Source organism: Scomber scombrus, chromosome 10, assembly GCF_963691925.1.
Source record: "Scomber scombrus chromosome 10, fScoSco1.1, whole genome shotgun sequence".
NCBI lineage: Eukaryota > Metazoa > Chordata > Actinopteri > Scombriformes > Scombridae > Scomber > Scomber scombrus.
The window spans coordinates 19959363-19986678 of record NC_084979.1 but is presented as its reverse complement, the minus strand read 5'-3'; the positions used below and the strand labels follow the sequence as shown (position 1 = coordinate 19986678).

General features: G+C 39.1%; 1 protein-coding gene across 4 annotated transcripts; it reads left to right on the top strand.

Moving 5' to 3' along the window:
- Positions 1-6817: 6817 nt before the first annotated feature.
- slc6a6b (solute carrier family 6 member 6b) lies at positions 6818-26154 on the top strand. Of its 4 annotated transcripts, XR_009925578.1 has the most exons (16): positions 6818-6986; positions 9495-9622; positions 11654-11883; positions 11970-12104; positions 15299-15533; positions 16177-16309; positions 17151-17285; positions 17877-17980; positions 18126-18250; positions 19473-19585; positions 20660-20797; positions 21243-21345; positions 22450-22550; positions 22673-22843; positions 24359-24987; positions 25080-26154. XR_009925578.1 is itself a non-coding variant. In XM_062427066.1 (15 exons), exons 2-15 carry the CDS (start codon positions 9612-9614, stop codon positions 24512-24514), a joined length of 1890 nt encoding a protein of 629 aa, XP_062283050.1. In that variant the 5' UTR covers positions 6818-6986; positions 9495-9611; the 3' UTR covers positions 24515-26154. The 4 variants fall into 4 exon arrangements, 3 of the variants coding, with proteins under 3 accessions (XP_062283050.1, XP_062283051.1, XP_062283052.1); XM_062427066.1 differs by having other exon boundaries at positions 24359-26154; XM_062427067.1 differs by lacking the exon at positions 9495-9622 and having other exon boundaries at positions 6819-6986; positions 24359-26154.
- The last annotated feature ends 1162 nt before the right edge of the window (positions 26155-27316 follow it).

Here is a 27316-nt window from a genome sequence, read left to right as displayed (position 1 = left end):
AGGCCTCTGAACTCATGGGAACATTTCCCGAATGGGGCTGATCGACCGTTGTGCATTTTTCAAATCAGCCATACATCACAAGTTCACAATGGGGTAAAGAGGGGCAGTAAATAGTGAGGTACTGTTACATGTTAGTAGTGATTTAGATGTGTGTGCATGTCAGTGTCAGTACACTTGCACTATAGTTTGTAAGTGGCGTCCCTGTGGGCTCCATCACTCTCATTTCAGTCTTCGAGGTGAAGACAAAGCTGTGCGTCACCTTAATGGAGCCCTGTGGTTCGGGACAGTGGCGTTACTCAAATCCCAACAGGGAGTAGGCCTACACTGTGGAGCGAAGCTGCTGTTAGAACACATTAAAGTGCAGTTCAACTGAAAAACTAAGACCATCCATTAGAAAACAAAACCCTTGGCTTCCAGCCCAGCTTCTTGAAGGCTTACGTGCTGAAAAAGACAAGAATAAACAACACAATTAGTTATTGCCCCAGCAAGCTTTCTTTACAAATGTTTTATTGGTGTTGCTAAGCAACTCGCTGTGGTTTTGGGTGGGAAAGTCCAGGTTATTGGGTTTCAGATCAACATTGCAATGCTCGGACAAATGGACATTTATACAGTTTATAGGAGGAACTTATATTTTTTGTCATTCTATTAAATTTCCATGGAGACTGTGTTTACCAGCCTCTCTAGTTCCCAGTAAACCCCTCTACATCTCCACACTGTGGCCCCACGTCAGAGAAAACTGTGAGTTCAAATTCAGTTGAAAGCAAGGTATTTTATCTGACTTAAAAATGTTTATTTACATTTCAAGGCTTGGCCTTTTTTTTTCGTCACCTTGATTGCACAACCCTTTTGTTGTCAGTTAATATGAGTCATGATTGAATGATGTGGTCATTTTTTTTCTTGGCACAGAACAGTAAAAACATTCTTTGCAGCCAGCAATTAATCAAACAGTCTATTTGCCCTTTGTGATTTTATTGAATAGCTTCCAAGTAAAGCACCGTAATAATTCATAACGAAGGTTCAATATCACTGACAACTATTGTTTTGAATGTTAACTGTAATCTTCAGCGGGCATGGATTGATTTTTATAATTTTCAGGAATCGGATGTGTTCTGACTGGTGATACTGAAATAATCCATCAATACTCTAATATATGTATGTGTATCCATTCTGACATGGCACACAGCAAACACTATGAATTGTGATTCAGATAATCATATTCATATCAGTTGCAGCCTATTTTCCAAAAGACACTGACATTTAATAAAACAGTCATTTTCTATTTTTTCTCAGGCCAAATTATCACTCACATGTCTGTTAATCATCCATTACAGTCCTAAAAAAACCTTTTTTGCACTGACAATTTCCATGTGTTTTTGCAGACAAAGCTAAAAGAAATCTTGAGGAGAACAATAAGGGGTAAAATCTCTTGGCTCTTGACTCATGTCACTGCGTGACTCACTTCATGGTGACATCTGTCTCCTCGTACAGAAATCGGGAAGGGCAGAAGCAACCAGACAAATAGAGAAACAACTCTGTTTTCTTCCTACTCCTTTAGTCTCCTAACAGTAAAGTTTATTATCTGCCAAGGTGTTGGTGCAGGATAATAAATATGAGTCTCCCTGAAAATAACACTCATCTGCAGGAGGAGTGGTTCACAATAACAACATGATAAGAATCAGATAGTTTCTTTTCCTTTCTGGTCCACCATGTTGACTTTTTCATGCTAATTTGCAGGTTTTGCTGTTTCATTATCGAATTGAATCTCGGGTGCTATGTGGATGACATGCACAGAGCATACAGGGCTGTGTCAGACCATCTGTCTGCTTGTCTCCAGGAACAAACATTCTTCTATATGTGGTTCACATGTAGGATTCATTACATATGGAGCAGATGGAGACAGCTGCAGGTGGTGACAGCAGTATGATGAGTATAGTTGACTCTATTTTTTGTTTTTTGTACTTGACTATCTACATTTTATGATATTTTATACTGATAATTTGCTACATTTCAGTGGAAAATATTGTACTTTTTACTCCACTACATGTATTTGAAACCTATGGTTAAAAAAGTTACTTTGCAGCAGCGATTAACGATGTATCAAAAGTAGCAACAATGTATAAGTACTCCATTATAAATCTTGTATTCATTATGTTAAGTAAAAGTACATAGATATTATCAGAAAACTGTACTTAAATGGTGCAGGCATAGGTCATTTTGACTGCTTTATATACTGTGGGGCATTTTAAATTGTAATAATGCATAATATTACATATAATGATCATATACTTTGTATATAAAGTCTTAGTCTGCAAAGTAACTATAACTGTCAAATAAATTTAGTGGGGTTAAATCTACAATATTTTCCTCTTAAATGTAATGGAAAAGAAGTAGGAGGTGGCACAAAATAAAAATATGAAAAATTGTACTTAACTGTTACAAACTGTTAATATTCTATAATAATTAGTTTAGGTGTTTATTGTGTTATTACTGTTTTCAAATGTAAAGGAACAGTATGTCATGGTTAACGAATCAAAAATGTTCAAGTCTGTCTTAAAACAATAGTAAGGTTCCCAAATCAACATATGGACGACACGTATCTACCTCCTACCGCTGTGCAAAAGTGAAGCTAAAATATCTCTTTTCCTGGAGCAGCCATCTTGCTTCTGTGAGGTAATTTGGAGCCAGAGTCTGCAGCTGTCTGAGACGACGGCCTGCAGGACACAACCCCTTCAGCTGTCCCACCACCTGACAGAGGTTTGAGAGTGGCTGTAACAGCTGTCAATCATACCTCCTTTTTTTCATCAAATAACAAACAAGCTTATCAACAAAATGAGCACTTGAACAAACATCAGCGTGATAAGAACTACATAAAATATCATAAGATACCATCTTTGAGAAAAATGTATTTGATTTATACTTTGATATTTTAGTTGGGCTCATGTCCAATGTGCTAACATGGCCTGGGCGGGATTTATGACCTATACTGCAGCCAGCCACCAGGGGTGGGGAGCTGTCCTGATGTCCATATTTATATACAGTCAATGATACTGACCTTTAAGAGGTCCCTTCATAATGCACATAATGTATTTAAAAGTTTATTTGAATTTATTATGAGGCTTCAGTCCTCCGAATTACCCAAACCAAGTGAATATCTTCTTTTTTTTTACAATCAGAACAGGAAAACACTGAACGCCATGACACAAAGAGGGACATTTCGACTGAAAAGGATTGTAACCCTGGAAGATATCCAGTTTATTTGATTAAATCTGACAACTGAAGCCTAATATAATCAGTCCTTTTTTTGAGCAAAAACAAATGTGGATTTTGTCCTCTATCACTGACATTGTAAACATATTACGAGGTGATTTTTTCATGGGCAGTATGAACAGGGGGTAATGACTACAGCGAGCAAAACCTGTTTCAATATTCATTTTGGCACTTGACTGTTGATTTAAGACAGACTTGAAAAACTGTGAGCCTATCCTTTAAGTAGAGCTCTTAAGTACTGAGTTACATTTCACCACGCTTTGCTCATCATGATTTTAACTACAAAACCTTCAATGAGTTTATAAAATACAATGTACTGCTGCAGGTTAAACTACCCAATAGTATACTTTAAAGTAATTTAAATTTGCAGTTTAAATCAGCTGCAGCATTACAACGCTGCTTACACATTCACGAATCAGTAACAGTGACAGAGTGACATAACACTGATATACTTTTATGTAGATTTTGAATGCTGTATCTTTCTTTGATCTTATAGAGTAACTTTACCACATCGTCTATGATCTCTTCACTACAAAAACAAGTTCAACTTAGACATAATTGTGTTGTCTTCTGTGATGGACCTGCACATTTGCGACCTTGTCCCTCAGTATTGATATGTCCTCCCAAGGGACGGAAGACATACTCACTGCTGCTGTCACTGCCAATATCCTAATTTGCTATTAGTTAGGGATTACCACCTGAGAGAGAGAGTGGTAAGCCCTTACTTAGCAAGAGACCGACCTGAAAAGCTTTTGCTGCGTCTTCCACTCCCTGATTCTGTCTCTATACTCTTCAGATACCCATCATTTATGTTTCCATGTGTAGAAAAAGCAACACTGTTTGAAATGTACATGTACATAACATGTATGTACATTATACATACATTATTTTGTCTGTATGCTGTAGTTTCAGTCGTAATCTGGTGCAGCAGGAAGCTTGTGTTTACATTACATTAGAGAGATTTAGGACTAACATCAGTGTTGTATACTCTCAGCCAGCCATTACGTAAGAAATGGCACAGTAAAGACTCAACACGCACTAAATTGAACTGAAGGTTGCCACGAAGACAATCTCTTTATAGGATTGTCTTGAAGTCAGAGCGGTTCAGCAGTCAGTCACTTTCCCCCATTTTTCCACTGAATGTCTTGCAAATACCAGGCAGAGGATGCCTATAAAGTTTCATGACAACACTGATTGCAGCTCAAGCTTATCAAGCAGGAATTCTGTTTATCTCCCTGCTCAGCATGGAGGCTCCTCTTAGAAGTGTGTGACAGTCAGATGCTTACACTTAACATAGCCACGGTAATATGGGATTAAGCTTTACGTGCTCCCTTGAAGTATTAGCAGCCAGGGCACAGACGAGCAAGCTAACAGTGGTCCTATTAGTCAGCTTTGTCAAAGACAGCGGTCTCTCTGATAAACTTGGTGAATGTATCTGGCCCTTATGTGTACAGGAGCAACATGCTGCAGGGAAGGTAGTGGTTTTATTTTTCTGATACATATCTGAGTGTGCACGCTCTGCCTTCATCATGCGTCTATCTTGTGTATTTGTGTATAATGCTCCACCTGAGGTGAGTCACAAGGTTGCCAGTAGAAGAGAACATGGCCAGCTCTGCAGAGATACAAACAGCGTCTGCATGTGAGACAGGATTACACTGTGACCATGTGACTGGCCTGCCCTTAGACAGACCTCTAACAAAAGACAGGCTAAATCTATCCAGGACAACAACCTCTGTCCCCGAACTCTTCAGTGTAAACAATCAGGCGGCCTTCTGTGAGTAGATGCACCAAAAGTGCTGCAAGGATGCAAAATTGTGCATGACTGTGACTTTATAAGAGATGTAAAAACCAAATCCAAATTAATAGAGATTAAGATGTTTCCTCCCTCAACATGCCTGCTGGTGTGACTTGACACAAGTTAGATAAAGCTCCCCCCCCCCCCCCTCCTCCTCTGTGTGTGTTCGGCTACTTTAGATTCAAGGTTTGTTTTTGTCACAGTTACAAACACTAAGCTTCCAAACTTGCATTTTCTCCAGTCACTTTCCTGTTTCCTGGCCATTTCGCCCTTTAGGCATCAGAAAGCAGTTGTCCTGCTGACAGAGCTTTTGTGCTCTACGGGGTGAAACCATCACTGAAACTCAAGGGGACCGGTTGGCTTTGAAATGCACGAGATGTGGCTTTTAAAGGCTAATGAGGAATCACGCATGTTACAGCATATGCAGTAGGATAAGGAACAAAACAGCCTGTTCTTTCCTGTAATTTGATTTGTGTGCATTTAAAAAAAAAAAGAAGAAAATTGCGCAATACAATGTTTTGCATCATTGCGGATTACATTTTTTTCTTCTCAAGATTAGTCAACATACCTTCAGTTCCTGTTTCTGAAAAATTAATGTAATTAAAGTAACTCTTGAAGGATTAACTGCTCAATTTGTTCAAGAGACTCACTGTCAACAGTTCATAAGATTCATTTGGAAAACCACTCTTCATGGACTTTCTGATAAACAAGCTTTGATGTGTAAGAGGGCACCATCTTGGCACTCAAAGAAAGACACACTTACCTGCAATACATGACACACAAACACGTGTTCCTGCCATCTGTTTGGCATAGCTGATGCTCCGGATTAAGACAATACTACACTGCATGTGAACAACATCCGCTACAGTGTAGTATTGTACAATTATTTTCATCAATGTTTAGCTGCATTGGCATAGATTAGAAATATTCTATGTTGTATGATAAGAAGTTCATATGACACTTTTCAGATATGCTGTGAAATATAGTGTCATTTGAATTAATACAGTTTCAGTTAAGCAAAAAACAAACACAAATAAATAATACCACTTTCTAATAAAGCAGCCTTTCTAAAAGTATTCATAAATGATGGTTAATAAATAATTTGCTAATGTGTTATAGATCAGTTATAAAGTATTTATACAAGCAACCTTTGGGTTGTCAGGTTGTGAAAACTGACTTTGACTGACCATTTATTTAAAAAAAACTAAAAGTATATATTTTCTTAATGGTTGAAGATGATCTGCAGAAAAATGCATTTATTAACAATGGACTAATGTTACAAAAGGTTTATTAACTATGAATACAGCCATAGTCAATTATAAAGGCTGCCTTTTTAGAAAGTGTTAGCAAAATAATAATAATAATAATATTAATAATAATAATAATTATTATTATTATTAGTTGTAGTGGTAGTCGTAGTAGTAGTAGTAGTTATATTATTAATAATAATAACAATTCTTTCACCATTTGCTTTTTTTTTTTTTACCAGTATAAATTATTGGATGTTTACATATCTGTGAAATGTTCACTGTCTGCAGGCAGCTCATGAGTTTTTACAGATCATTTACAAACATTGCAATTGAACACACTTAAATCCTTTAACCCTATATAAATACCAAAAGAACACACTGTGAATGGTAATTCACAAAATGTCCCCAATGTCTGGTTTTGCACGTTATTGTCAGTCAGTCAGTAGCTCCACAGTGAGTAAGTGAATCAGGTGAAAACAGACAGAGGGAGGCTGTCGCTTTAAGAGGTTGTTGCATGAAGAAGCTGGTGATTTTCCACTCAAACTGATAGGAACAAGCACCAGCTCAAAGAAACAATGGTCACACAGGAAAATACATTAAATTGTGTCACTCAGCGTTAAACGTAGGCTACAAAACAAGGAACAACAGGCTGCTCAGTAAAACTAAGTGGACAGGTAATCAATCATTTTATATTTACACCTGAATTCAGTGAATGAGGTTAAATGTTTATATTACAAATTGCAAGAAAATTGCCTAATGCTTGATAGAAAACAATAGTATCTGATTTTAAACTGTCCTTTAATGGATGATTGATTTTTATTTACTGTTTGCTCAACATAACAACCAGACATGCTATTTATGACAGCATTTTGATGTTGGACAGACAGCATGCTGCTTCATTTTATTCTCAGATGTAAACAGATCATATTTGCTTTCTTTTTCTTTGACATGATCAGTTGTTTCCATGATGCTTCTGCTTAGAAATGATACCTTGCATTTTAATTCTGCTTTCAGTTACTAAGAAAAAGAAGGCACTGGCCTTTGAACTAAGCTTCCTGTGCTTATAGTTAGTTTATAGATAAGACCCTCTCCCTTGTTTCTGTTTGATCATTTTTTGGAGGGCTGCTGTGATGCGTTCAGGTGCGCCTGGGTTTATCAGGAACATGTGATGTGTGTGGAAAAAAATATGCTGTCTGTCTCCTGCAGCGGGCTCCAGGTGCACACTCACACCCCAAACTTCCACAGTCAGAAGTCATCATCCAGTGAATAATGAATGAGTGAGTGAGTGAATTAGTCTGCTGAATGAGAGTCTGCTGAAGTAGGTTTGACGCACTAAGTTGTTTACTAGCTTATATCTTATGCTTAGTGACAAATACTTAACCTACTTCTGCCTCTGTCCTGACCAGTGTATGATTGATTGACACGTGTCCTTTAATAACCCAATCCGCTCTCTCAGCAGGATAAAACCGAGGGGTCGCTGCACTTTTTTAGCTGCTGGTGATGAAAACAAAGTTCCCAAACTGTGGACCTCATGAGCCTTTCAGAGGTCTGTGAGGGGTTTCCCAAAGGTCCCCCTGCAAAATAAGGGATGGTTTATTAGTTATCACAACAATTTCAACCATTGTTGATTGTAAAAATTTGACTTTCCTGGTTACTTGTTTAATATTTAGCATGAAATGAGCCCATGAATACCTCTACTCATATTTGTAAGCATCTTGTTGCATAAATTAAGAGATAATATTGTTTGATTGTGTTTTTTAATTGAATAATGTAAAATAGCACTGTGATTTCCTCTCCCCAAACACAAAATCACTCACTTGCACACAAATGTGCTCCTCGTATACAACAAATCGGATCATCGTAAACAGAGAAGAGTCACTTTAAATTTAAAACTCACTCAGTCAAATCATATAAAGCAAAACTTATACTGGTTTCAAGAAAAAAACTACAGTTTCAAGGTGCAAGATTAGATCATACTTATAGTCACAATTTGCATAAATACAGATGCAGTTTGACAGTATGATGTTGCCTTTATTACCTTTCAAAGGCTTTCTGTGACTGATGAACAAACACAGCAAGTTTGAACTTTACTACAGTGAAGTACGGGCTCTGTTTGGTTTTATGAGATCTGATGACACACATCAAACAAGCATTTACACTCAGTCAGCGATAAAATAAAAACCCTGTGGTCGCTCACACAATAGACGAGACAGTGTCTGTTAAAGGTTACACAACCAAAATAGCATATAGAGGATGACACTGAAAAAAATATGATGGATTATGGTACGTACAAGGCTAAGAGGTCTCATAAGGTGTATGTATTTGTGTGTGTGTGTGTGTGTGTGTGTGTGTGTGTGTGTGTGTGTGTGTGTGCGTGTGTGCACAGTGTTAAAGAGCAAACTTGTCAGCAGCTGATCCTTGTCCCCTATTTAACAAATTCATCAGTTTTTAATTGACTCTTCCATACCAGCCTTTGTCCAGCCATTGTGAGCTCTTGGAGCAGTGAATGGTATCTAAACAGACCATGGACAAGCAGGGGAGATACATTACCATATTAGGCATTGTTATAAGCTGATACTGTACTCGTTTACATTAAACAGATAATAAACCACATGTCAAGAAAGAACAGAGGACAGTGATTCCAAAAGTCCTGCATACCAGAAATTATCACAGTATGCTCATGAATAAAAATAGTTTTCACACAAAGACGCCTGGGACGTGGTGTAGCGATGTTATGAGGAGCATGTTATTAAACCATGCTTCATATTTTAGTGCTGTTCCAGCATGCAACAGTAAAAAAGAAAGAAAAAATAAGAAGAAAAAGGGCAGTGAATCTCTCAATGCTGCTTTTAGTTCATCCAGATTTACCAGATCATAATTCAAGACCAACCCCCCAAGTGTTGAACCAGCCCACCCTTTCTCTTCTTCTGACTTGTCCTCTGTGTCTCCAACATGAATAAGAAGTGTGTGTATGTGTGTGTGTGTGTGTGTGTGTGTGTGTGTGTGTGTGTGTGTGTGTGTGTGTGTGTGTGACACTCGCTTATCCCCCACCACTTGGCTGGGTGTGTGTTTGTGGGCAGGGAGCAGTGGGAAGTGGAAATTTACAGTCTCCCACGTTGGTACCTGAGTTGTCTGTTAGCGAGGCTGCGTCCAATCTCCACTTTGGATTTAATTGTCTTTAGCCAATGGGCGGGCCCTGCTGTCAGCTCCACTTCTTGTGACCCGTGTCGGCATAAAGGCATTCAGTACAGAGGAATGGTGACAGCTGAGAGAGAGGAACTCTATACATAATCGCAGCCATGAAGGAAATGTAAGTTTTGCTTTGCTGAGAAGAGGACTTTTTTTTGCATGTGTTTAGTAAAGTTTGTCTCTTTGAGGAATTTAAAAATAGTCAAATTAAAAGCAGTGTAATACTTTTGTTGACAATGTAAGAGTCTCTTTGTATGTTAAAAGGCTAAATAAATAGAAAAAGAAATGCTAATAGATTCTATCATTGTTTTTTTTGTGTGTGATCTTTATCAGGATTCCTAAGTAGAAAATCAATGAGGATTATAGCAATGTTCACGTTGTACTGAGATGCTTTTTGTTTTTTATAAGATAAAGGAATTTCCTCTCAAGTATGTCTGGATTAAATCCCAAGGACAGTTTGCATTAATGCTTATCTTGGAGGCAAACAGGCTCCCAACACCATGCAGGCAGGTGAAAGCATACGCTGAGCAGACGAGAGAGAGGGAAAAGGGGCGGTAAAAAAAAGAGAAAAAGAGAGGAGAAAAAAAAAGGGGGGGGGGGGGGGGGGGACAGGATGAGAAACAGAGTGGCCAAGAACTGATCCAGTTATGTAATGAGGTTTTGAGAATGGAAAGCGGTTAAGTTCACCCGTCATGCATAACAGGAAGAGAGAAATCCTGGAAATTGATGGGACAGAGCGTGGACAGACGGGTGGGACAGATTGTTTTTCAAGTGTTGATTAAGTGAGAAGACACGTTGTTCCCAGTAGGAATGTGAGAAGTTTCAAGGTAGGTTTCACCCTATTGTGTTATTTGTGACAGTGCCCATTCCTTAGGTTAGGGTTAGGGTAAAAAAAAGTTGCTATTTTCACTGTGATCATTGTGACGATTGTTAAATGTCTTTCTTTTTTCTATTACTCTTCTATTACTTTGTTATTTGCTCAACAAGGAAAAAAACCTCATACAGTTTTGGAATTTCGACCTTTTTCTGTACATTTTCTGTGTGAATTTATTTAATCGTTAAATTGAAGTATTTGATCCCGCTCTGCCAACTTCTTCTCTATCTGAGGCGAGCTTGAAAGAAGAGGAATTCTTTCTCGCTAGCATTACAATGAATCTCATAGTTTACAATTAATTATAGCTTTTTGATGGCCCGCCTTTTGTTCAGAAACGTTCATTACGTGCCAGCTGGGAGCTTAAATCAAATTTAGTCTTGACATGTACTGTGAAGTTATTTCTGGCTTATTACGATGTCTTTTCCCCTCTTTGGCTCATGCGGGGAAATAGGATACCTTGGTCTGTAATAACAAATCCCGTCTTTCTTGGAAAGGCGGTTTACAGTGTAAACACTCAAGTGAACTTAAGCCGATGTATCGTCTTCAGAGCAGCCAGGGCGTTAGGAGCGCAGAGGGATCTTCCTCTCTAAATTTGGATTACAGACTGATTTGTTACTGAGACAGTAGCATAAGAGAAAACGTTCTTTCAGGTTCAGGCGAGGTCTTGAAGGGTTGTATCATGTCCAAACATTCCCTTCCTTTTCCTTCTGTGACAATGGGTCCCCCACTGTGCAAAAAAAAAAAAATCCACCCTGAGACACAGAGTAAAGTTGGAAAACAGAGCTACATGGACACCAGAATCAAAAACTGTTACTGATGTTAATGCGTAGATGTTGTCAGCCAGGCCAGGTACATTTTCAGCTGTGTTCTACTTGCCTCACAAGTAGCCTGCAAAATACTTACATTCACAGATTGATTGAGGCATATAAAGAACAGTGGCCATTTCCCCTGTGGTTGGATTGCACAAGTCCTTGAATGCAAACACGTGTTTGCATATATTTTCATTTTCAGTTTTTACTTTCATTTTCAATGTAAATGAGCTACCCAAACCTTTCTCTAGTCTGAATGACCTCCATGCATCAGTTGTTCAGATTAGCAAGATTAGCAACATAGTACTGTGTATCATGTACTCAGTGGTTACACAGCACGCTAAAACGCAACCAGGAGACCGCATTATCTCCCTAATGCTCCTCCCTATCTGTGTATTATCCTGCTCACCTTGTTCTCACTCTTTGTCTCTCTTCATCTACATGCCCTTTTCCTTTTTGTCTCCCACAGCATGGCACAAAAAGAGAAGCTCCAATGCCTGAAAGACTTCCACAAGGACACACTGAAACCTTCACCAGGGAAGAGCCCAGGCACACGGCCCGAGGATGAAGCAGAAGGCAAGGCTCCTCAGAGGGAGAAGTGGGCCAGTAAGCTCGACTTTGTCCTGTCTGTGGCCGGAGGCTTTGTCGGATTAGGAAACGTCTGGCGCTTCCCATACCTTTGTTATAAAAACGGTGGAGGTAGGCAGAGGATACACAGCAGATGTTCAGGCAAAGCATGGTGAATGCAGTGAGAAGATGTCTGATTCCTGTATCTCTTTCCTCAGGTGCATTTCTCATCCCTTACTTCATCTTCCTGTTTGGGGGTGGACTGCCGGTGTTCTTCCTGGAGGTTGCACTGGGCCAGTACACCTCTGAAGGAGGGATCACTTGTTGGGGCAAACTCTGCCCTATCTTTACTGGTAAGTCCAAGAATATTTAGTTGTACATATTCACACGCAGACACAGAGAGATAGAGACTTTGCATCTTTGCTCAAATCTCCCTCGACAAGATCATTTAATATTTAACACAAAGTAAAAGCCTCATTTGTCAGAACAACAACTGTCTCAGTGCAGCATTCATCATGCTGTCTGTGCACAGACGCTATGTTCTGCTGAGGTGTCTCTTTCCCGGTGTAATTAGACCAGTTATACTTCATTAGGCTGCTTTGTGTTGTGTAAACAACATTACGCAGCACAGTGAAGTAAGAGCTGAACATTCAAAGTACTGAACATGGAGGACCATGTAGTATACTTCAATTGCAAGGTCAGCCTCAAACAAGCCAACGCACGCAGATCTGGTGCATGTAATGGATTGACTAGTTCTTGGTTGCCATGGAAACACACGAGAAAGAAAACATATCAAGCTGCCTAGTGATGGGTACAGTCTGATTTAGCAGGTCTGCATGAAAAGAGCACTTTTGTTGACACGGAGCTGCAGAGTGCATTGACTTGTTTTGTTTTAGTTTATATGATATTATGAGACCATATATCTTCTGTGGCAGTGTTGCCAGGGTTATCTCTTGACTTGAGATCTCTAAGGGGCTGCTTACACCCCAGGACCTCTCACTGATACTAGGTGCAGGCTCAATTTTTGAGTGACAGCTGTAGACAAGCACTGAGGCACCACACCCTCAGCAGCTGCCGTCTTACTCATGTTCACACGAGAGACGTCACATGAAAAGAGAGGAAACTGTGCGGCACCGGATCTCTAGCAGCTGCCAATGGTCTCCACTATTCAAGGAACGCTGAGGCTGCTGTCTTTCCATCTGGCACAGCGTCTGGTACAGCAGAGAAAGTCCACACAAGTGGCTGCAAATTGGCCTATCACACATCCCCATTGTTCCCTCCCCGGCGGCCTTCACGGGTTTTTATCACATAGGAAATTTACGACTTTACTCACTGCAAACCAGCACACACATACACAGTGTGAAGGAATTGTTGGTATTACATTTCACTATGATTGTAACCTAAATCATAGGAAAAGTCACATGTGACAAAATAAACCTGATTGATTGATTGACACTCACACACACCTGTCACAGCATTGACTTGTCTATCAGATTGCATTTGGAATGAAGGAATGAGGAGGTGGGGGTGAAAGAGATGATGAGTTTAAAAATACTCTTGAGCAGTGGAAGAGGGACTGGGGATTTCTGTTTACAGGTTCGTGGCAAAGTCGTCTAAAAATAGCGTAAAAACACTAAGGACATTATAACAAAAGATAGTAGACCTAAGCTGGGAAAGTTTCCTACCCCTTTGAGTTAAGGAGGTTATTAGCTCAGTAGTTTTATAGTAGTATTTTTTATTTATTTATTTATGTGATAGTCGCAATTATGTTTTACCTCACTCATGCACAGTCCTGATTTAAAGAGCCTTTTAACACCACACTGAAAGTCTCAAATGTGTTGCACCTCTAAACAAACACAACACAGAGCATTATAACAAAAGAAATGACATGCACCAAGTGCTTCACATGAAAAAAGACATAAAATTAACATTAAAAAACATGTAAATGTACATAAGATGGAAAATAAAACCCACTTGATAATAATAATAATAATAATAAAAATAAGATAAAATAAAGTGAAAATAGGACATATAGAATGTGTAATTTAGTTATGGTAATTTGAGACTTAAGCAACAACTCATAATGTGTTTTGCCATGTGTACACAATCTGTAAATCGGTGCCTTGGTCTCTGAGGCCATAAGCTTGACAGAACCTCCCTTTTCCCAACGGACGTAGACTCACGTTGTCTTGATTAACTGAAGTAAGCCTCTCTCAGCTTACCTCAGAACATCTTCCCACGGGTTTAACCTCTTATCTGTGTTGAATGCAACCTGAAGCTGCCTTGGAAAAAAAACACTATTGCAAATGTGAGGGTTAGAAAACACACCATAGTATTATACATCGGCACATAGGTCTCTGAAGCCATATGCATAACAAAACCTTCCTTTTCCCAACAGAGACAGACTCACCACTGGTCTTTATTAACCAAAGTAAGAAATAACAATAAGATAAAATAAAATAAAGAGAAACTGGAATGCATACAATGCATAAGACAAAGAAGAAGATAAAGCCCACTGACACGTAAAATAGAATACTTACAAAGTAATAATAATAATAGTGTTTTTATTCATTCATTTATTTATTTATTGGGAGGCCAGTAAAGGGTGCTTTACAGTAATCAAGTCAGCTTAAAATGAAGGTTGAATGAAGTAGTTTTTCAGCATCTTTTTGATTTATAAATGGTTTTACTTAAGCTATGTTTCTAAGGTGAAAAAAAGACGTTTTCATCATCTTGTAAATGTGGGACCTGAAGCTTAGACATTTGTCTAAAATAACACCAAAAACCTGCAACCATAGATTTAATCCAGGGAGTTAATTCTCTTTTTGTGTTGGAGCCAAGTAGTTCTTTTGTTTTTTCTTCATTTAACTTTTAGAAATTATTGTTCGTCCATTTATTTATTGCTGGAAGAAAGCTAGTAACAGCATTTATAGTGTTGGTTCAGCAGTGATGTACAGTTGTGTATCATCTGCATAACTATAGAAAATACACCATGCTCTCTGATTATGATTATGTCAAGTGGCAGCATGTATAGAAAGAAAAATAATGGACTGAGGCAGCTGCCTTGTGGAACCCTAAACGCGGTTGTCATGTTTCTCAGACACATGATCTCCAAGACTGACTTACAATTTTCTCCATTTGATGTATGTTTTGAACATACAACTTACAGTCAGGTGGACAGAATCATTTAGTATGATTATGCTGCTCTATATGTGCTGAATGTGTAAATAAACATGTTTACATGTTATCAACATAAAGGTCAAGTGTGTAGAATTTATTATGTTATTTATTTAACCAGGAAGTCAGCATCACATATACAACAGGACAACACTAACAAAATATAAAGTCCGAAACAAAATTTAGTGGCATCTACGCAAAAGGCCCTCTCTAGAGCCAGTGTTTGGTTTGTCTGTTCTTCACTACTTTAGAAACAGTGAAACAGCAAACATAGCGGCCTTGAGGCCTTGAAAAAAAAATGAATTCATTACACTGTCTTGGATATCTTGAGCTGATGTTAAAATCTTCCCTCTCACCTTTTTGTCTCCAGGTATTGGCTACGCCTCTATCGTGATTGTATCTCTACTAAATATCTACTACATTGTGATCTTGGCCTGGGGACTGTACTACTTGTTTCAGTGCTTTCAGCCTGAGCTCCCCTGGGCAAAATGCAACCAGCCCTGGAACACAGAATTCTGTATAGAGGACACAGTCCGCAAGAACAAGACCCTTTGGCTGGCAGCCAACATTACCAACTTTACCTCCCCTGTCACCGAGTTCTGGGAGTGAGTATTCACTGACAGCATGCCTAACTGAGATACACACACGCACACACAGACGCAAGTATACCAAGTAACACTGCCCCTTTATCCTCCTTGCGTAAATGTGTTTGAACAGGCTGTTTACTTTCATAACATACTTTCAGCTCTCTGACAGTTTGTTATAAACAGTATTTGTACCACCTTTTATATTAAGTCAGCACATTGTTTGACGCAAGTTGTCAAACTCAACTGACATACCTGAAAAATCAGAATCTTCTTCAAGCCTGTTTGCTTTGGCAGATGTTTGAATTTGATGACAGTTCATCACAACAAACAGTACTAAATATTAAGTGTTTATGTAGTGTCAGACACGCAAAGGTTCCAGTTTTGAAGCTTTTCCAAGTATGCTTCTCATCATTTTAGTATATTCAGACTCTGGACAGACGAAAGCAGTATAAACACAGAATGGCAGTAGTCATGTGATTATTTGATCAAAATCTTTATTTTACTTCCTTTCATTTTTTTATTAGTCTGTCATGGTCATGATTTACAAATATCACAATTCACATGACCGAACTCCTTGGGTGTGATTGAAATTTCTGTGTGAAGTATATTTTTCTCCCACAACCAGCCATTAACCTATTATGTGCCTCTGAATCCTCTGCAGACGCAACGTTCTGAGCATCTCTTCTGGGATTGAGGACATAGGGCCCCTGAAGTGGGACCTGGCCCTCTGTCTCCTAGCAGTGTGGGTTATCTGCTTCTTCTGCATTTGGAAGGGAGTCAAATCCACTGGGAAAGTGAGTGCTCAGGCATAGACACATCCTGTGCTTATTGTGTTGCCTGGATGCTGTTTGGCCTTTGCTTTTACCCCAACAAGTCAGTAACAAAACACTGTTGCTTGGAGAAAACCCACATGCTTGGAAACCAAGTTAATTTGGTTGATTTAGAGACATGAGTCTCTGTGCTGTCCTGGATGTTACTTTTTGGCTAGACTCTCTGTCGGCTGTATACAGTTGACTGCCGCACCGTAGCCCTCTCTCTGTTTCTGTTAGCAGGACAGAAACTGGGCCAAAGCCAAGAGGAAGAACTCTGTGAGGAATATTATTAACTATATTAAGAACTATTTGTGGGTTTTCATTGATGTGACAGGTGTGCCTTAAAATGAATACCCTTAATGTTTAACCACATACAGTAGCAATTCAGACAGTGAGAAGCCCTTTTTGCAAGAAGTGTACTGCTTCATGCTCTAGTGGAGAACCTGTAGAGCATGCACTCCCTCTTAAATCCTCATTATGACTTCTGTATGCAGTGTGCGTCACTGTTCACCGACCTTTTTGTCTGTAAAAGCACCCAAGCAAGGGTGAATTGTTTCCAAATAACAAGAGAAAATGTTTCTTTTGTCATGCAGTCAGAAAACGTTAGCTAAAGGCTAATCTAACATCTTAATGACTAATCTAACTTTTGGCCAAGGGACAACATTTGAAAAACAGACTCTTGGTCACCACTGGCACATTTATGATGATATAAAATTAAAATAAATATGAATCAGAAAATGGAAAAGTGTTTACAACATTGTATCAAAAGGTTAAAGAGTCCGTTGTTAAGTATTTTATCTAATTATGACTTTGTCCTGTCTAGGTGGTGTACATCACAGCAACTTTCCCGTTTGTGATGCTGATTGTGCTGCTGATACGTGGGGTGACCCTGCCTGGGGCATCTCAGGGGATCAAATTTTACCTTTACCCTAACCTGACCCGCCTACAAGATCCAGAGGTGCAACTAAAAATTCTTCTTCTTCTTTCTCTGTTAATCTCCCCCTCACCTGTCTCCTGGTATTATGAATGTGTAGACATCTAAATTGCTGAAGTCTAAATGTGAAGGATTTTTGTACTTTTTTATTTGGTTATATAACTATTACGTAATGTTCATGAGTGATTGGATTAACCAAGTAGACATGTCTCGATTGGCTCGTACTTGTGTGTCCTGCAAATGCTGAGGCTCATAGAGTACATGATGTTCATGAGATTTCAGATAACATTGATGCCCGAAAATTAAATACATATACCATCATGCATATTCAATTTGCTATTTTTAGTTTTCTGTTTTAGAGTCTTGCCTTGTTAATGTGGAAACAGCTGTGAGTGTTATTGCATTGTAGCTCCATTTGATAAGTGGTTGCAATATGTTAAATCATTTTTTTGATGCGAGCAATCACTTCTAAGCTTGATAAGCTGATAGTGAGGCGCTGATGATCACATTGCGAGAATAGAAAATTACATTTAGCGGATTGCATCATAGGTTAACCTCATCTAATCTGGAATCCACTGTGAAAATCAGTAACCACTTTGTTGTCTGTCTCCTCAGGTGTGGATTGATGCAGGAACCCAGATTTTCTTCTCCTATGCCATTTGCCTGGGAGCCATGACGTCACTGGGGAGCTACAACAAATACAAGTACAACTGCTACAGGTGAGTTGAGTTTCCGCTGGGGGGGGGGGAGTGGGACTGTAGTAGTGACAGCAACACGTGTCAGAGACGGTTGCGTGAAAAGAAAATGGGAACTTCGGTTCCGCCTGTGTTAATTAACAACCTCCATGACGTATGTGTGACATAGGGACTGTTTGCTGCTGGGAGGCCTCAACAGCGGTACCAGTTTTGTGTCTGGCTTCGCAATATTTTCCGTCCTGGGCTTCATGGCACAAGAACAAGGGGTGGACATTGCCGATGTGGCAGAGTCAGGTACGAGGGTCCAAGGTGATGGCAGCAGTGATGGTGGGTGCTGCTGCCAAACAAAGAAAAGACAATCGGACTTAAACTCAAAAGAGTTGGTCAAACAAAAACAAATTTTAAATGAGCGAAAAACATTATTTAACTAATTCATCAAAGTCTAGGAAACGATGATGCTGAAATGTAGAGGTATCGGCAATTGCACACTCCTTGAACAAAAGCCTAAAAGAAACAGAATTGTTACTTTCTACTAGTGTGATTAATGTTCCACCTCTTCTGAGGATAGATTACATTGTATTGAGTGTCTTAGCCACTGCTACGGTGTTAAAGACCTGATCATTAATACAGGTGCTCCAACGCAGCTTCCCATGCGCAGTGGCACCAGGTCCCACATTCAACCTGCTCATGTCATTTAGTAGCTTTACATCTTTTTGACCAGTGGACATTGCTATCTCTGTTGTAAGTACTCTACTGAGGTGCCAATCACTGGTGATGAGATCATCATCACCAGTGATGTTTGTGACCAGCAGCACTGCACTGTAAGCCCAGTTCTGTTAACAAGCTGTGGACCTCCTGAGGTGGACGCCATCGGTTCTGTTTCTGCTTCCTTTTATACTCTATATGGACTTTGAAGGAGATGCATCTTCTTTCAGCATGCTCGCTCTGTTCAGTTAAAATTAAACTTTTGCTATTTTTAGACTGTAACATAATCATGTGAAATCAAATGAGAATAGTATGATAATGATTGCCATTGCTTGTTAGCATTTACATGTGATTTATTTGTTAAAACATTTCATCATGTATGAAAATACAGATGCAAAAGTCATAATTTTGAAATTATGTTATGCTGCTTAATTGAGGCTGTAGTTTATGTGATGGGCGACTTTGTGTCTTTTGTGGCTTGGCTGTAATTCTCATTTGCCTTGTTGATATTTGTCCTGCAAGTAAACACATGCAGGACACTAGAGCATGAAAAAACCCTCTATGGGGATACTGTCCTCATGGCAACTCAGCAAAGAAGGCCAACAAAGAATCACCCAACCCAGTTAGATCATTTCCATGTCTCCCAATTGTTTAGATAATATTTCCTGTAGATTATTGGGAGTGCCAGACTCTCTGGCTCAACCTTTACATTATTTTTCCAATCCCCTTATGTCGTCCAAGCTGAAATCAGACAGAATTGTTAATTCTGTCCTTTCCCCTTCTCCCCATCCCCTCTCTGTTTTCCCTCCAGGTCCTGGTTTGGCCTTCATCGCCTACCCTAAAGCTGTGTCCATGATGCCGCTGCCAACCCTCTGGGCCATCCTCTTCTTTATTATGCTGCTGCTTCTGGGCCTCGACAGCCAGGTCTGTGTCAAGCTATGTTCAGAATAGCTGTTTCATTTAGTGTCCATTCATCTTACATGTTAGGTGGCTCCTGGCAGCCCCAATGTGTAAAACACATTTAGTATCTCTCTGATCTAATCTCATGACCCCCAAGTATCAGATAGCTGACAGTCAAGAAAAGCAGCCTGTGGCCACAAAGGGATTTTACTACCACACTGCACAGTGTGAGGATTATAGCTCTTTTAATGCCCTTATAATAACACTGATTAATTTTTCAGAAGTTGATGGATGATTACCAAACATTTAGTTAGTAGAATTCATTTTGATTGCCTGCATGCAAGCCATCTAGCTTTGATGGGATGCTGATTAAGACATCTAAGTAAACAAAACATAAGCGTACACCTGAAGGATTCTCCACCTATATCATATTTCCTGCTTCCAAGTGTAATTCTACTCCTGTGCTAACTCAGTCCTGCACATGGCCAGCTACTCATCTCAGCTAACTGCGACATCAGGCCAATGCTCTAAATTTGAACACATGTAAATACTCATGCGAGTGTGGCAGTTTCCACGAGAGAAATGGTGCCAGTGAAGGAGTGTATGTGGGTGACCTTTTTGACCATAAATCTTATGCAGATTTGTGGCCCTGAATGCATATATTGTTAACATTGCTCACACATACATGCCACTGTTATGTAAGGGGGTTTTGTGTGGACTTCATTTAACAAAAGAGCATGTTCTTGTTCATGTGCATGAAGACACTGTACTTTGATAAATAGGAGTAACTTCATAATTTTGTTATGACATTATGTAGCTTATGAGGCATGAGAAGACACAGGGGAGCAAAAGAGACACAGATGGTCAGATGCAGACAGTGATTCACTGTTGTTTTGTGTCTGTTGTGTCTTGGTAGGCAACAAATCAGTGTTGCAGAGAGGAGCACTGTTTAAATTCTCATTACTGCCCAACAAAGACAGCTCTCATTCTCTAATCACTGGTTTGCAGAGGCAAAACAAGAGATGCATGCAAACAGAAAGAGACATTGATTTCTTCCCCCCCTCTTTGAGAACTTACTAGTTGCTTTTGTCCCCACAGTTTGTAGAAGTGGAAGGACAGATCACCTCCATTGTGGATCTGTATCCAGCCGTCCTCAGGAAAGGTTACCGACGAGAGATCTTTATTGCTGTGATGTGTTTCATGAGCTATCTCCTGGGACTCTCCATGGTAACGAAAGTAAGTTCAACAACAGCAATCTCAGTCTACTTCTGTGCTCTTACTTCTGCTTATCCTGTTTAGAAAAGAAAAATGAGGCTTGGTTTATTCGGATCAACAGCACAGATAACGTTGCAGACTTTCCACTTGACTGTTGGCCACTGCATTGTTAGGACCAAATATGGCTTCCTACACATTCACCACTCGCATCCTGTGTCTGAATGGAACATTTTGGAATGCTTTTTCCGTTTAGCAGTTAACTGTTCTTCAATGACGTCTCAGCACCTGTTGAACTGTGCCTCTATTGGTGGGGTGCCAGCATTCTTGTGCAGTGCTTTCAACACCCCCATCCACCCCCTGTGTTACAGGACCCCCCCCCCCCCCCCCCCCCCCTCATCTCTGTGACTTTCTTTCTTTCCACACACATCAGACAGATAATTAATGCAGATCTCCTTCTTTTTTCTAGGGTGGCATGTATGTGTTTCAACTCTTTGACTACTATGCAGCCAGTGGTGTGTGCCTTTTGTGGGTTGCATTCTTTGAATGCATTGCTGTAGCCTGGGTTTATGGTAAGTGGAAACGACTCATGGGATACATTTGAATTTGTTGTTTTTAAAAGCAATGATCCTGAAGAGTTTTAAAAAAAAAGACAAATGGTGGTAAACAAAGATGTCCTTGTGGTTCTTTCCATGTCAGTAGTAAATAACTTTAACTGCGTGCAGGGGCGTGGCGAGGGGAGTGGGGTTGATTCTGATTGGCTGTTCCCAATGCCCCCACAATTGCCATGAAAGTAACGCTTTCAACGCCGTCATGAACCAGTTTAGTTGAAATGTCTGTATGAAGCCATTTGGATTATTTTAATCATAATAAATCATGCATCTGCTATATGTGCAACCACTAGATGTATACTGTACGCACACACACAAAAAGCCCTTCATTCAAAATGATGCCCCTGTTGATGCCACTGTGGTCAACTTGCACAGAATAGTAGCACCTCTTAACAGAGACCTTTTTGTTGGGGGAAAATGAAAGCCCTGTGGCCTGGACTATTGGTTCCCAACCAGTGGGGTGTTGGGATCTGTGAAGGGATTACAAGATAAATGTAAGAGGTTGCAAGATGATTAAAAGATTAACAAGAAATAAATTAAGAATTTCAGCTACAACAAGTTATTGCTTCAGACTTGTCTTACATATTTTCTTAAGTTTTACCTCGTAAAACCTATTAAATGAAATTATATGGGAAAGAATCATCACACTTTGTTTCGTCATAGAAAATATTATTTTCATCAGTACTTTCTGGCCAGATGTTCAAAATGGCACCCTGGACATAGAATAAAACATATCATATACATCATGAGTTTACTTCTAACAAACATCATAGACAGTCGTCACCAGGATCACACATAATTAGCTACAATCAACAATAAAGAAGTGATGACCTACTTTGCTAAGTATAACAGACAAAGCTGAGATTAACGATAAGGTGCATGATACAGTAGAAACATATTGTACAGTTTATGGCAGACAGAAAGAGATAAAGCGCCACAAAATAGCTAATTTCCGTAGATATACTGTCAAGGGCTTTTGCAAACAAACAAACAGTAACATGTGAAACACGTGACGTGACATATGTTAGCACTAATATTATTCTTTTTTGTCTTTGTGTTGAATAGGAGTGGATAATTTCTATGATGCAGTTGAGGATATGATTGGCTACAGACCAAACCCATGGATGAAATGGAGCTGGTCCGTAATCACTCCTGTCCTCTGCATGGTGAGAGATCAGTGGAAGCTTTTTGACTATCAGTTGATCTTGATATGGTTGATGACATGTGACAAATGCTGAACTTTCAAGGTCATGGCTTGCATTATAAACAGCACTTGTTTGTCTCCCAGGGCTGCTTTGTCTTCTCTCTGGTCAAGTACAAGCCGTTGACCTATAACAAAGTGTATGAGTATCCTGACTGGGCCATTGGCCTGGGTTGGTTTTTGGCCCTCTGCTCCATGATCTGCATCCCCATGGTGATGGTCATCAAGATCTTACAGTCTGAGGGACCCCTGATCGAGGTGAGCTGACAACCCTTCAGTGGACTAACATTTTGGGAACACATGCTTATTCATTTTCTGGAGAGTTCGACTAGAAGATGGTTAGCTTAACTTAGCATAAAGAACAAACTTTGGAAATACGCCCCACTACCTCGGATCGAAGCGAATGCTAGCTTACTGGGAACATTAATCTGTGTATGTTTGGGCTAACAATAGCTACTTTAGTTTAATTGTGCTAACTTGGCAGGTATCGTAATCAGGTAACATTAGGGTGACTATATTTTCACACCCCCAAACTGGTACCCTTATGTGTACCACACGTTCATGCATAGGAATATGTATGCTCTTATGCACGCACCACAGGTGTTTTCATCAGGATGGGGAAGAGTTATTTCAGTGTTTAGCATACCTACAGAGCACACCTTACAACACCATAGAAAGTGCCTCAGCAGACGAAATATTATGTTTTGTTTCCCAAAGTCTACCAAGGTATCTGAGGTAACTAACTTTAGTAAGTAAATAACTTTATAAGCTATAAAATAAAACTAAGTTTAACTTACATCTTCACAATGCTATGCCACAAGCTGTTTGCGCGTGAAAATGTCAAAAACATTAAATCACATTTGCATTTTGTAACAAAAACTGAGATAGACAGTTACTTTTAAGAAGATTGCCGGGTACTCTACGATTAGTAGTGTTTTCTTCTTAGTTAGAGTTTCTTCTCTGGAGCGCTCAGGTAAACCACTGCTTATGTTTGGCCCTCGTAATGTGATTTTATATTTGCATTTCCAACGTGTACGACTGAAAATATACTCTTGCAGTGTGTGCAGAGTGCAGCATTTTTGTTTCCAGGTACTTTACAAAGGAAGGAGTTAGCTTAATACTGATAGGTTCTGTCAGAAAGAGCTGCAAGCATCATAGGCTAGAGACAGCCTTGCCAATATCACATTGATTGATTGACACACATGTAAAGAAATCAATGTTAAATTTAGTGCATGTGGTGCATTGGTCATGATTTTATATTGGGTTATGTAATAATAAATGGAACAGAACATGATAAATGTCTATGTAAGCGCTGAAAACAACAATAATATTATAAATATTATGTTAATTGTGGCAGTTAAACTAGGACAATTTAATGACAATCCCAGACAAATCGCAATGTCTGGTCACCATAAATAACATAAAATTTACCAAAATATGACTCAGCCTGAGTTCAGGAGATGGGGACAGCAGCAGGTTAGCGAACTGTCAATCACAGCTGTCAATCAAAGCCCATACAGTAGACATTTGGCATGTCTTCAGATCTTATCAATGGAAAATTAACACCAGCACACTCATAAAAGGGCTCTAATTTAGCCATAATGATTAAATGAAATCATTTAATAATATCATTAAATAAAAGTATTGATGTCGTAATTTTCCAGAGAGGTTGATGCTTTTTCCTTTGGACAAATGTTTACAATTTAAAGTTGTGCCCTAAACTGTTCCAGTTTTGGACAATCATAAATGTAATCTCTCATCTCCTTCTTTCAGAGGATAAAAGCAGTGGCAGCCCCGGCAAAGTCAGGCGTGAGCTCTCGCCCAAAAGAGTACAACGTGAAGGGCAGCGAGCTGACACAGCCCCTGGACCCAAATGGGAACAATGGCTTGATCAAGCCCACCCACACCATTGTAGAAACAATGATGTGAGCGCTCTCTGTGAGAGGAATAAGATTGATGTGCTTTCTGTGTTATCATATTTGCTAACTTTGATAATAGTAGGTTTACATTGTCCAGTATATTCACGTTAGAGATACTGTGGTTTGATTTCTATGAAGAGAGTTATATATTATTGATGTAATTTTTTCTCTTGTAATTTTTTATTTTTTACTATATCAATATTGTTGTTAAAATTGTTGTTGCTGTAGTTGGCACTGATCTCAGTTTAGGCAGTATTTTGAGACAGAACATGTTCAATGTTTACTACCTTTCTGTTGATTCCGGAGAGATGAGGCATATGCTCTTTTAAAACCTCACTTCTCATAAAGTCAGTAAACTAAACAAGTTATTAACCATGAAAAAGGTAGAAAACATCTAAACATCCTCACATGATTGTGGCAGTCTCGTTGCCGAAGCTAACGTCTAATCTTGTTGTTGATGTTCGCCCTGCATTGAAATTGAATGTACAGTACCTCTGCTAGTGGCGGATGTGAGCCACCCACATTTCGTTGAGTACATATCTGCAACATATTCAGTGGCAATATGCAGTGTATAGACTTAATCTTGCTTCACATCCTTTAAGTTACAAGTTAAACTAGGCCTTGGCCAAATACTGTGAGAAACGCGTTCATTAGAAGATCCATCCTCAAAAACCAGTTGAGGCAAAATAATAAAGAAAAAAACAACCAAGGAAGGCGAAGTACAGAGAAAAGGGAAGTGGCATTTTTAGAGTATTTGTACACTGCCTGTGTGACTACTATAGTCAGTGCCAGTGCATTTATTGAAACCTCTCTTTGCACTTTATATGTCATTTCACCTTTATTGTAGTATTTGTTTTTATTGTTGCAAGATTTTGCAGTTACATTTGCAAGACATTTCAGGAGGAAATATTTTTAGCTTCTAATGTTTTGATATTGTAAACTTTGATATACAGTATCTAGAGGATTACATGTCTCCTTGCTCAGACAATGAAAAAAATAGAGCAGACATCTGAAATAAAATATCCATAATTTTAGGATCTGTGAGAACATCACTTCACAACAGTAAAAATATGTCTTTTTAAAGAAAAATCCTGACAGCTCTCTCAATTGTGCTCATTTCAGCAGCAGACCCGGCTCTGCAAAACTAGCACTGGTTTCTAGTTTCAACTGTTCATGTTTAGGCATTTGTATGGTAGAATTTGAATTGTTTGTAAATCACATATGCCTTTTTGTATCAATTTTATACTGTACATCATACGAACACCATCACTGATTAATTATTTTACAGAAAACTCAAATGTGTTTTCTTAATATTGATCATTGTGAGCCTGGATTACATTTTTTCAGCGTGCAATATTCATTGAAGCAACGGCATTCCCAGCCCTTTCAAAATCCATTAGCAAATTTTAAATTAATTGTAATATTCACTAAGTCAACACACTTGCACAATTAATTACAGAATCTGAATGAATTGTTACTCTGAAGCATGTACAGGAGCCACCACAGTACAGTGCTGCTTTGTCCATAAAAAATCTTGTGCTACTTGGAAATTCAAGTGTACCAAAGTATTTTTGTCTCACAGTTGTCCCCTTTGAGATGCACATTGCATCATTTCTATATAGATTATAAATAAACATCTTTTTGTTCGGATTCATTTGTGCAAATAATTATTTTGTCGTCTAAAGCATTTATAACCAACTGCATATCTGAAACTCATTCTTTTAATATATTTAATTTATGACTGACTGACAGGATAAAAACTTTGTATCCTTACTATAATACATGTGACTGCATAGATAAAAGAGGTGTTGCTAAAAGGAGACCTGGTATGTGTAACATAACACAGATGATTGAGAGACTGAATTTCAGCACAATATCATCTTCAGGCGCTGCAGGGATGAAACTGCACCTCTTAACTCCCAAAATGACTGCATGCACTTGTGTACTTCTTTGGTTTAGAAAAAAGTTATTGCTACCACAAAGCATATGACTTATCAAACACTGCTTAGTATTGTTTCCACTAGACTTTGTGAACAATAAATTTGATTATGCAACTGCTTCCCGCCTCTCAACCTTCACAAATATGCTCTGTTTTGAGTGAGTGCTTCTTCTACAAATCACAATACATCTTGATTCTACCCCTGAAATAGCTATCTATATTTATTTGAACACCCTCTTTTGAAGGCCACCCATGCCACAACAACTCCCACTTCTCCCCACTCCCTGTGACGGCCTGCGACTTGTCCTACATTTTTCAGCGTGTCAGTCCTACCATCAATCTAACACCCTACAGCAGGTGGGAACTGCATTGACATCCCTGAGCACAAAGATGGGACTGGCTTATTTGGGCATGTCTCTGATGACCCACTGTCCTTGATGCAATCAAAGACCCCCACCAACATTATTTTATGTCACCTACATGATCAACGTAAGTGCACGGACTTCGAATGTTTCATAACAATTTGACAGCACTTTGTGAAATCACACAATTTGGGCTTGCAGATTATTTCTGTGAGCAATCCAGAGAGGCTCATATTTCACATGTAGAACCAAGCTCACTTTCCGAATTATTTTGATCAAATCTGATGGAAACATAATCATGCCTTTATAGAACAAAGAAGTAGAAAGCAAATTTTTTAAGGATTTTAGGTTTCCCTTTATGTTGAATAGTATGAATAGTGTGCCTATAATTACCTCAGGGAAAGTCTACTGGTATTGTAGACCTGCATTGAAGGGTCAAATGTCCACAAGAGAGCCGACAAGCACTCAATTTCACTGAGCCTTTGCAGATTTATTGACTGACAATTACTCT

Coding starts and splice junctions, on each gene's coding strand:
- slc6a6b (XM_062427066.1), top strand. Junction 16,310..17,150: donor GAGTCAAATCCACTGGGAAA/GTGAGTGCTCAG, acceptor TGTCCTGTCTAG/GTGGTGTACATCACAGCAAC. Junction 17,981..18,125: donor TACAAGTACAACTGCTACAG/GTGAGTTGAGTT, acceptor TGTGTGACATAG/GGACTGTTTGCTGCTGGGAG.